At 28.5% G+C, this 12,738-nt stretch overlaps 1 protein-coding gene across 2 annotated transcripts in view; it reads left to right on the plus strand.

Annotated features, from left to right (window-relative positions):
• Positions 1–12,738, plus strand: part of LOC100213404 (autophagy-related protein 2 homolog B) — a 92,847-nt gene that overhangs the window by 54,193 nt on the left and 25,916 nt on the right. For both annotated transcript variants that reach the window (XM_065804892.1, XM_065804893.1), the window contains exon 18: positions 3,907–4,076. In XM_065804892.1, the coding sequence (XP_065660964.1) occupies positions 3,907–4,076 (170 nt within the window). The remainder of the gene's footprint in view (positions 1–3,906; positions 4,077–12,738) is intronic.

Here is a 12,738-nt window from a genome sequence, read left to right on the forward strand (position 1 = left end):
TACTAGATATACAGAGTTACTATTTCAGTATTATTTTTATGAAACTTTTGTAGCAAACTTTTGTCATTAGATATTGTTAAATAATAAAAACACATTTTTGTATCAGGTAACACTCTATTTTTAATGCTCCATTTTATTTGTTTATTATTGTATTACATCTAGTCTTGTTAATAAATTTTGCCAAAGACAGGGTCTAATTTTTTATTTTTTTTGATCTTGCTTTGTGTTCAAAAAAAGTTATTTAGCTCTAGTTTGTCTGTTCTCACCTGCGTTGTGTGTTTTCTGTATTTTTGTTTTAACTGTGTTGGTTTCTAACTTCGTGTTGCAAAGGTCAAGCTTACCAGTAAATTTAAAGGTAAATTTTGAAAAAATACCGGCTGGTAAGTAAAAACTGGTAAGTCAAAAATTTTTATTCTACAAATAATCATTATGGTATTTTTATTGAATAAAGAATTTCATAAAAGTTTTATCTGTTTTAAAATTAAAATTTACTTGGTAAATTTTTTTTCTATGTTTTGGTGGCCTTATCTTTAATGTGAACTTTGCAATTTACTTTCTAGATTTTTTGTTGATATCTGATTATTTGTTATATGGTATATATGGTTACATCTACAGAGTGAACTGCAGTGGGTTTAATGTTGTTATCTTGAATACAAGATTCATCTGCATGAACACCACATGAGTTTATGCACAAGGAAAAAGTATTGCCAATGGATTAATTTGCTAAATGCGAGCTTGTACACCTTTATATGATCCACTGTTAGATCTGTTATCATACCCTTGTGCGCCATAATCACTTATAGGAATAATAAACAAATTTTTCTTTATATTTTAATAATATATGTACACAAATTGTTTACTCTCCAGTATCTATTCTTTTCTATTGTGTAGGTACTTAAATTAAATAAAAGTTATGGGGAAAGTATTTTGTTTTTTTAGTAGGGTAAGAGATGTTGTTTGTATGAAAGTTAGTCAATTTGCATGTAGGTTGAGTGACATTGGGCGTGTCTTTATATCCCGATAATATGCTTCTCATATATACAGTCTCATTCCAAATGATAATTTGAAAAGGTAAGGTAGTAAAGGATGAGGGAAGTATTGCAAGGTTCTGAAAAATAAAATAAATGTTCTGAAAGACTTGTTATCAAAGAACAAATTGTTTGTTAATTTTAAAATTGCTTAGTCATTTTTTGTGTACAGGTGTGATGGTGCATTATATTGTTTCATCTGCTTGTCTTGTATTTTTTTGTTAAGTATATTTATGTTTACAGTCATTGCTTATGCTAGCTGCAAACTTTTAACTTACTGGATTGATTGCTAATAATTTTTCGGAAAATCTTTTTCACAACATAAATAGAATGGAAGAATTGTTAGCAATACCATGGAAACTAAATCTATCCTTAAATATATATCTTGAAATCACTTCTTCAATTGGTTGCTTTAGAAAAAAATTTAATATTTTAGGTTTTTTTTTGATTTTATTGGAGTTTTTGTCGTCAACTTTTCTGTGTTAGTAGAGTAAAAACTATTATTCAATGAAATTTACAGATATTACTTTACGAGTAAATCAGTAAAACAATTTGTAAATTTTTTTAAATTGTAAATTTTTGGTAGAAGCTCAACTATACTGGTAACATGTAACCCAGTACAATCTGCTTCATGTCCTGCTGCCTTGTAGGATACACCTTTTTAGGCAAAGACTAGGAGATGCCAACTCCGATTTAAAACACCCCCTGCCTTGGGGCTCTTGGTTGAGTAAAGGCTAGAGATGGTGTCTCGATAAAAATACTCATCTTGGGCAGATGTTAAATACACCCGGCTACTGTCTTGTAGAAGGCCTCCTAGGCAAAGACTTAAGGGGTAAATAGATTCTATCTGTTGACCAGCTTCGCACCCCTTCTTCATCTATTAGGCTGGCGCAGATGTATTTTTAATACATTTTTTCCAGTTTAGGATGTCGAATGCTGGATCTTCTTGACTCAATGCATGGGTTTTGCTTGTGTCTCTGTTTTTATGACTAGGCAACTCATTCTATTATCTCCTAATGAGGGTACAGCTCTAAAACTCAGATTTATGGTTCTGAGGCTGACTGGTAGTCAGGTTTCCCGAACTCTGTGGTAGCTCTCAGAGAGGCTGATTCCATCAACAGCTGAAAAATATCAAAGTACTAACAGTGCCATGTTGCGCATGGATGGTGTCCCTGTTTGTACTTTTGGTGTGCATTGCGGAGGCCACATTTGGAGCCCTTTGTTACGGCTTAGGGTTTATTAGTAGTAATGAGGCAATTGCTTGGGCTATTAAGCGGTGTTTTGAGTACTATCTATGCTTTGTGTCAAGTTCTTCAATCTAATTTAAAAATGAATAAAGTACCAAAAACTATAAAACACAAAAAACCATCATCATCACCAAGTTCTCTAAACCTATCATTCACTAATATTCGTGGTCTTCGAAGTAACTTTTCTTCTGTTGAGTCTTATCTCTTGCAAAGTTCACCAGACCTACTTGCTCTTTGTGAGACTAATTTGAGTTCGGCTGTCTCATCTTGTGATCTTAGTGTTGATGGTTATCTTCCTCTGATTCGTAAAGACTCCAATAGTCACATGCTTGGCCTGGGCATTTACATTTGTAAGAATTCACCTGTTTGTCGTGAAACTAGGTTTGAATCCACAGACTATTCTTTCATGTGCTTTCGTTTAGCACCACTTCACGCTATTGCCTTTCTCTTTGTTCTATATCGATCTCCTTCATCTCAAGACTGTACACTTTTTGATGTTATTTCTGATCATATTGACCAAGCCCTCTCTCTTTATCCATCAGCTAATATAGTTGTTGTAACCAACGAACCAAGAAACCAACGCCCTCTGATTGCTTGGAGGAGGCATTTGAGCTTGAAAAGGATCTCACTTCTGCTACAGCATGGGGCTCACAGTGGCTGGTGAACTTTAATTCAGATAAAACTCAATTTTTTTCAGCCAATAGTTATCGCAATAATTTAGATCTTCCTATATTAATGAACGGTGATGTACTCAATGAGTCACCTACTCTTCGTCTTCTAGGGTTAACTCTTACTTCCAATCTTTCTTGGAAACCATACATCAAATCAGTTGCAAAATTAGCATCTGCTAAGGTTGCATCTCTTTATCGAGCTTGTCATTTTCTTACTTCGGATTCTATTCTCTATCTCTATAAATCTCAAAACTGGCCTTGTATGGAATACTGTTGCCATATTTGGGGTGGATCTTCTAATGATGCCCTTTCTCTTTTAGACAGGTTGCAAAAACGCATTGTAAACATAGTTGGACCTGCTCTTGCAGCCAACCTCCAACCATTATCACATCGTCGTAATGTTGCTTCTCTTTCTCTTTTCTACAAATACTATAATGGGCACTGCTCTAAAGAGCTAGCGTCTCTTGTGCCATCTACTAAAATTCATTCTCGTGTTACTCGTCATTCAATTAAGTGTCATCCTTTTTCTGTGACTGTTCCTAAGTGCTCCAAAAACGCTGATTTGTCTAGTTTTTTTCCTTGAGCATCAGTTCTTTGGAATTCGCTTCCTTCATCTTGCTTTCCTGATTCACATAATTTGCAATCTTTTAAGTTGTCCATCAATCGTTATCTTGCTCTACAATCTTCATCTTTTCTCTTTCAGTAACTTCCAACTTTAATTAGTGGCTGCTTTCAGCCTTGTTGGAAGCGAAGATGTTTAAAAAACAATCAAGGGTATGTGTGTATATATACTATAAAGATATATAAAGCAAAAAAAATTTATTTATTTATTATTTGGTTAAATAAATTAAAAAATTATATATTAAGATATTTAAATAATAAATGTTTGTTTATCAATATATTTATTTTGTTTTAATTTTTTTTATTGTTTCTTTAAAATATATTTTGTATAATCAAAAGGTTGTTTGGTGACCTAATAATGTGGCAACCACTGGCACCAACCCAGGAAGAGTTTTATTCTAAAATGGGTAATCCATATGAAGGTGTACACATAAACCTTGCAAGTCATATTGGGCAATTGAATTCTGGTGGTGATAAGTTTTTTATGTGCCGCTCAGCCATTAGAGATAGTAATTTTTTTTTTAATGAATTTCAATTTTTTTAAATAAGATTAATTTTTTTTAAAAAACACTTAGTTAATGACAGTTTTTGTAGTAAAGGTAGATGGGACGGGGGGGAGGGGGGGAGGAAAAGGTGAGTGGAAAAAAAAGGTGAGGGGAAATGGATATTAAATTCTTTGTTTAACTTATATATTGAGTTGAATAAATACAATTACATTATTTAAGACTACAATAAAGTAAAATCTAAGAAGATGGATCTTTTCTCTTTGCATAAACTAAGTATCCTTCAACGATATTGATACCTGAAAATAGTCCATTCTGTAAAACTCAGTAAAAAATTTCCATTCTGTAATGTTCTGGAAAATAGTCTGTTTAAATCTTATTTTTTCATTAGCAATTTTTTTATTTAAATCAAGATTTAAATTTAAAAAAGAAATTATTCGATGGTGGTATAAAAAGTATAACAAAAAAGGCTTAAAACAGACAAAATATTGTGCAATTGTTTTTTTGAAATGTTTTAATTTCTTTTAATGTGCAAAAATCTTTTTTATTATTAGGTTATGGAAATTGTGTATCTTTTTATTAGGGTATCGATCTAAAAAATACAAATGATCAATTATTTTTGATTTAATTAATTATATATTAGAAAAATAAAACACAAATTCAGTACACATTTTACTCATATTTGTCTTGATAACTTGTTATTTACTCATATTTGTCTTGATAACTTGTTATTTACTCATATTTGTCTTGATAACTTGTTATTTACTCATATTTGTCTTGATAACTTATTATTTACTCATATTTGTCTTGACAACTTGTTATTTACTCATATTTGTCTTGATAACTTGTTATTTACTCATATTTGTCTTGATAACTTGTTATTTACTTATATTTGTCTTGATAACTTATTATTTACTTATATTTGTCTTGATAACTTTTTATTTACTCATATTTGTCTTGATAACTTGTTATTTACTTATAATTGGAGTTTCGGAGTTATAGAGTTGAGAGAGGGTTATAACCACAATTAGGTAGCCTCCTCATCTGTAGTGGCCTTCTCGGCCTTGGGGAGGTGAATTAACACCAAAAAAAAATTACTTATATTTGTCTTGATAACCTGTTATTTACTCATATTTGTCTTGATAACTTGTTATTTACTAATATTTATCTTGATAACTTGTTACTTATATTTGTCTTGATAACTTGTTATTTACTCATGTTTGTCTTGCTAACTTATACACGGCACAATGTTTAAAACAAAACGACACAGTTATTTAGAAAATGTATATAGATTTATTATCAATTAATTCTTTTTGATTATCTTAAGTATTTCAATTTTGAAAGATTTTTTTTAACATCATAATATTTGCCTCGCTCATTGAGAATTACTAATTGAATGATAGCTAAAGTATTGAGAATGATTTAGAAGTTTAATGAGTGACATTTTTTAAACTTGTAAAAAGTTTCATAATACATAATATATAAAAATTTTCATATTATTTCATATTATATAAAAGTTTCATAATACATAATATATAAAAATAGAAAAATTTTGTTTGTAAATTTTTTGTTTGGTTTGCAAACTTTTTTTATGTGTGGGTATATATATATATATATATATATATATATATATATATATATATATTTGCAAACTTTTTTTATGTGTGGGTATATATATATATATATATATATATATATATATATATATATATATATATATATATATATATATATATATATATATATATATATATATTAGGTCACTGCCTACTAGGTGTTTTTTTTTTAAATCATAAAGAGTCACCCTGACATTTGTTTATTGCAATGTAAATAACACAAAACAATAACATTTACTTTTTTTAAAGTTTTTTTCACTTTACGGGAAATTGGATTTCCCGTAAAGTGAAAATAACTTTAAAAAATCACACTTTTTAGCCATTTTGATATGTTTTATAACCTATTTTTTAGTGGTCTTCTACTAAAAAAAAGCCCGGTTTTCTACTTTTGGTGCCTGGGTGTAATAATAGTTTTAGGGGCCCACAGATATAAATATAATTTTATACTAACAGGCTTCTTGAATTTTTGCAGTTGGTTGAAAAAAAAGGGTTTCAAAGATAAAAAACAGAAAAACTATTGAAAACTAAGATTAAACCAAATTTTTAATAATTACAATAATTTTATGCATTTTTTAGTCATTTTGAATAGTTGTTAAATTTATTACAAAAAAAAAGTTTTAATAGGAAGTTCATTAGCGTTTGGGGACCCCTAAATCGTGGAGCTTGTGTCCATTTCACCAATTGCCCCCCTCCGTAGAAAACCGGCCCTGGAAGTCTATGTAATTAGGAATTTAATATTAATAGAACTATACTTAGATTATTGACTACAGTAAATATTTTATTCAGCAGTTAAAGAAAAAAACAAATAAACAAAAAGTATAGCTAACATACTAGACTTTCATTTTATAAAATAGTCACACTTTTTTACGTTTCTTTTATTCTCTCTTCAACTTTGGGTTTTAGTCAAAATGAATTTGTGTCTCTTTTCATAACCATAAATCTGTTTAGATGCCTCTGAGTTTAATTTAACTGCTCTCTTAACAGATTGAGAATTGTTAGGCATATCTATTACACAAAACTTTAGGTTTGATTTAATAGCCTCTCTCAGATTTTCTGACTTTATGGAAAGAGTTGTTGGGGCTCAACCTGAATATCATCAACAGAAACAAGATAATCCCAAGACTCAGCATCAAAATTTATTTTCATTATGGATTTCGGCTTAAGCTTTGGTTTAAAAGTAATGTCTTCTTTCAATGCTCTTATTTTAAGGATTTGGTTGAGAGCTTGATTTCTTATATTCAGATTTTTATTCAGCAGCATGCAGTACAGGAAATTTTCTTGCAAACAACAATATGAATTTCCTTGTAAGTTCTTAAAAACAATGCTCTGAATCCTGATGTCTTAAAGCTTGACTAATTGAATGGTTTAATACAGAAGTTGACAAGCATCTTTGTATTTTCCGCTTAATAGCAAACCACATTACACAATAGAACAATATATTTTGTTATTATTAATAACTCAGGAGATGGTTTATCAGCCCTAACATAAACCATCATTGTTCTTGAGGCTAGAGTTAGCCATCTAGCATGAAAAATAGATCCAGGTTTTTTTTGCAAGAAATTTTTTAGATATAAAACCTTTTGAGATACCCACATAGTACTCATAAAGCTTTTGCTGGTTTGTACTAAGATTGCTTATAACCTCACTGCTAACAAACAACTCTATTTCCGAATATATGGGAACAAACTCAACCAATAGCTGTTCATGAAGAGTTTGATGAGAGGCAGCATCTCCAATAGGCCCCTTTTAAGACTTAGGACCATTTGTGTTTCCATCTAATTCACATATAATGTGTCACAGTGGAAGTTCAACTTGATGAAGCAAACATCCTAAAATTTAAAAGGTGCAAACTTCTTTTGAGAATTTTTTCGAGAATTAGAAGTTGTGTTATCTACAATAACAGCGACTAAGCTCTGAACACTATCATATTCTGTTAAAAAATTTGCAGTAGCGTTTGCCATGGTAGTGCCAGTTCCATTAGGTATAACTACATGAGTCAAATAATTTTGTGCTGTTGGCCATATTCTGCTGTAAATGTAAGATGTTGTTCTTCTTTGGTTGAAGAAACAATAATAGGATCTTCACCAGGGTTATAACTGACAGAATGTACTAATGTAGACTCAATTTTTCCATCAATTCCAATAACCTTTAATTCTTTAACATCAGCTAAGTGTTTAGAACTTATGATAGTGCTGATACTATTTTTTTCTCTAAAAATCTTTTTTTCAGTTATTATTTGTGATTTATTAAATTTTTTTACAATACCATAGTCTATTAAAACAGCTGTTGCCAATGCAACTGTTGCAGCATTGCTTATTTCAAACCGTATAGCAGCTTTTGCCAAATTTGTTAAATGAGTATAATTTTTTTTTAACTGACACGGTTATAGAAAAGTCTGAATCAGATTCAAACTTATTATTGCTATCAAATAACTCAGTATCCAGATTTGAATCACATTGAATTTCCGCAGCAGGCAACTTAATACATCTTTTTATCTACTCATTAGTTTCTCTCTGTTGCTTTCTTTTTTCTCTGGCAGCTGTTTTTTATCTACTGTACCAATTTGAAATCTTCTTGTTATTCCAATTTTCGATTTTTGATCCTTTAGATATTCTCTATCCAATGGTACCACCATTGGATAAGAACAATTTTAAACTGTTTTAACAAAGTGTTTTCTCAGTTCAATGATAAACTTGTTAGAGTAACTCTAGAATAGAATAAATACAATAAAATAGTTTCTAATACATTTTACAATATCCTAAACACTTAAGAAAATTGCAGTTCAAACCATCTCTTAGGCTTGTTTATTATTAATAATAAAACAAAATAAAGTATTTTGCTGACAAAATGGAAGAAAAGTACACTATTTTTTCACTCTGACGTGTATTTGATTGTTACTACCAGATTCAAAGCTCTCCGAATTACTAGAGATTAAAGAGTTAAATAAAGTCTAATTTTTAAAATTAAAATTTGCACTTAACAGATTTATGCATAAAAAAATTGCATGCATTATAAAAATATTTAAAAAGAAAAACTGAAAACAAAAACATATCATTAAAGTTATAAAATTATGTAAAATTATCAATCTTTTTAATTTAGCGTTTAACTTATAAAAAAATATCATATCAAGTTATAATAAATTATTTGTTTTCTAAATAACTGTGTCGTTTTGTTTTAAACATTGTGCCGTCCATAAGTTAGCAAGAAAAATATGAGTAAATAACAAGTTATCAAGACAACTATAAGTAACAAGTTATCGAGACAAATATGAGTAAATTTTTGAATATATATATATTGGTTGAACATGATGAAATTCAGCACCTTTTAATTGTTAATTACTCAAAAAGTACTTGACAAATTTTTTTAATTTTTTTGCACACGGAAGCTAATGTGTTGTTGTTTGATTGTAATGATAATAAGTATTGGTTATCATTGCTATCGGATTAAAATAAGCAAACAAATATTAAATCGAAAAAACGTTTTAGAAATTATTCTTCAAAATCCTACATTGTTGCAAGTTGACATTTTAAAATTGACTGGTGTTTCTCGATCATCAGTTGGATTTTGAAGGCAATATAAACAGACTAAATTTATTAAAAGAGAAGCTGGAAGTGGAAAAAAGAAAGGTTTAAAAGATAAAAAAGATAAACCAAAATCACTCTTTCGCTCCATAAAGGCAAATCCATGTTAGTTACAGAGAGATTTTGCGAGAAAATTTAAATGCAGCCAAGCGTTGAAAGGAATTGTACTTAGATCTCAAGAATATAAAGAATATCATAAAAAGAAAACTCCAAAACGATTGGTGGAGAAATTAAAGCAATTTGTCGTTTAAAAAAGCTATATAATTTTTTAAACTGAGAAAATTTGTGCATAATTGAAGACGATGAAAAGCTATTGCGAAAATGACTTTTCACAATTGCCAAGGCAGCAATATTTTTATCAGTCGAAAGTTAAATATGTTGCCAAAAAATTCTGTTAAATAGTTTTTGCATAATTAACAATTTAAGGGTGCTGAATTTTATCGTGTTCAACCAATATATCTATATTAATAGTATGGCAAAGGGCCCGCAAAGCCCCAGTCGTGGAAGGGGTGGGGCCCAGAGTTATAAAGGGCCCGAGCCAATCTTTTTTTAAAAAAATTTCAAAAGTTTATCACTATAAAAAATAATATGCTTTTTTATAAACATAGCAGCATTGACAATTTGTACTATAATTATGTAGCTAAGAAATGCAAAAAAATTTTCAGATTGTCTTTTTAACTTTAATAATTTTTACTTATACTTCAAATAGTGAGCAACTTTTTATTTATTTCTAAAAAATCAAATCAAACTACATTAATTCATAAATAAGAAAAGTAAAATATAATTTTATTACGTGGTAAATATGATTTTGTAACATTTTAACGCAAAGTACATGGTTAAACTATTTTAGTAAAACAATAGCTTATTAGTCTTTAAAAAAAAAAATTTTGCAATTAGCAAATTTATTTATTTTTAAGAGTAGTAAATTTTCTTTATCTCAATAGTAATGTTATTTATTTTAGACATCTTGGCCATTTGCAAGTTTTATTATATTAGGTGTTGCGGAAAAAACTAAATTTCAAAAAACAAAGAAAGCAAAACTAACAATATAGGAAGTTAAAATAAATTTAAATAGAAAAAAATTTAAAAATATTGATAATTTAAGTAATTTGTGTACTGTTTTTATTTTTGTTTTTTAAGGGTGGTTTTTATTTTCAGCAATGAAATTAAATAAGGCAAGCCAAAAAAAAAAACAGTTTTTAGTTGACTTTAAAAGGAATGATTTTCCCATATTTTATTTGTTTTTTTGTTAAGGAGGAAAGCAAAAATATAAAATGTTAGCTATTTGTAAAATATATTTGTATAATTTTAATGTAAAAATTATATATTGTCCCAATATGAATACGTTGATGTAATGCATGCGTATAATTTTATGTACAACTTTTTTTTTATATAGTTATTTATTTGTTCATAAGTATACGCACGCTTAGCTTACTCGGACAAGGCGTTTAATTCATACACGGAATGTCCGTAGTTCAAATTCCACCACTATCCATTTTTTAAAATTGTTTTCTTTTAAGTACCGCTGGTCGTATATTTGCTTGTGACCATTTATCTTTTCTTTTTTGTATATAAAATATCTTTTTGTTTTATGTTTTTGAATAATACACATCTCATCACATTTAGATTTCTTATACCATTTAAGCCTTTCAGTGTATTTTTTAAGGTGCACACACATATATACATAGTTTTTAAGCTTCAATTATGTCATGTTGTTTACATTTTTCACATACCCTTAATTGTTTTATTTTTATTTATTTTTTTATTATTTACCTCCTCAAGGCTGAGAAGGCCACTACAGATGAGGAGGCTATTTAATAGTGGTTATAACCCTCTCTAAAATCTATAACTCCGAAACACGAACCTTGACAAACAATGCCGCTGCGTGGAGAAACAAGTTACCTTTCTATTCCTGTACGTTTTTTATCCCTAATAACAATAAGATTCGGCTCTGTGCACTTAATTCTACTCACCCTTTCCCTTTTGGTCTATTATGTTATTGATGAACAATTATTAATATTAATTATTATTAATTATTATGCAATTACTAATAGTTACTATTAATAATTGTTTTCCTATATTTCACTAATAACATGGTAGACCAAAAGGGAGGGGGTGGGTAGAAATACAAAAGAAATTTTGAAATTTATGGAATTCAAACCACAGCCATTCCGTGTATGAAGTATATGCCTTATCCAAATAAGCTCAATGTGTATTTACTTATGAACAAATAAATATAATTACATAATAAAAAAAGTAATACATATAACTGTATATGATGTGTAATACAATGGGAAACATAAAGTATACACGTGCACTACATAGGTGTATTCATATAGGGACAATATATACTTGTTACATTAAAATTATACAAATATATTTTATAAACAAATAGCAATTTATATTTTTACTTTCCTCTTTAAAAATAAAACATAAAATATAGGATATATTTGGCCAGCAATAGGGTTAGGGTTAGGACAAATTTTTTGCAACTGCAAAAAAATCTTTCTGCACATCAAAAAGAGATTAAAACATTTCAGAACAATAATTGCACAATTGTCTGCCCTATTAACTATAAAATAAAAAAGTTAGTTCAGCCAATAGATTATATATACTAGAATCAGTGTACCAAGTTTCAGGTCATTAGCAATTATTTGAAAAAAGTTATTTATTGTACTGATTCCAAAAACCACATTTTGAGAAATACAGAAAAAAAATAGAAAAACCAATTGTTTCAGTCTAAATTAAGCCAATTATTCAAAAATTGCATTAACAAATTAATATTTTGGAAAAATACACTGTTTTAAATCTATATTGACTTTTTATTTTTTTTATGACTTAAAAGTATAAAAATCACTTGAAAAAAAAAAAACCTGAAAAAAAAATGTTATAAAAATTTTATTAAAATTTTATTAAAATGTTATAAAAATGTTAAAAAAATGTTAAAAAAATGTTATAAAAATGTTATAAAAAGTCTATTAACTATAAAAGCTTAAGCTTGTTTTATAGTTTATTTTATATTATATATATTATATTATAGTATTATTTTATATTTTATAGTTTATTTTAAATTTAAAAGATGTTAAAATACCTTATAGACCAATTTGCATATTTGATTTTCAACATATTAGACCTACCGCTGTAACATTTACTGCAGACCTCAAAGATTTTTTGACCGCACAAAAAAAATTTTATGACATTTGTATCGAACAAAATCCAAGTATGGTTTGATAGCACTTTTTATTTTTATGTACATATTCTAACAATGACAAAATATTATTGCAAAAAAAGGTGTATGTATTTAAACTACAAGTGTATGAAACAAAGGTTCCTAAGATTCTACATATTGTAAATAATTACTCCAGTAATATAAGCATCGGCGGTTGTTTTTAAGTATGCAATAAGAAACTGCATTCAGAAGTTGTTGCAGTCGATCTGAAGAATTATTGGTTAATCCTTAAACCTGACATT

This window comes from Hydra vulgaris, chromosome 09 (genome assembly GCF_038396675.1).
Source record: "Hydra vulgaris chromosome 09, alternate assembly HydraT2T_AEP".
NCBI lineage: Eukaryota > Metazoa > Cnidaria > Hydrozoa > Anthoathecata > Hydridae > Hydra > Hydra vulgaris.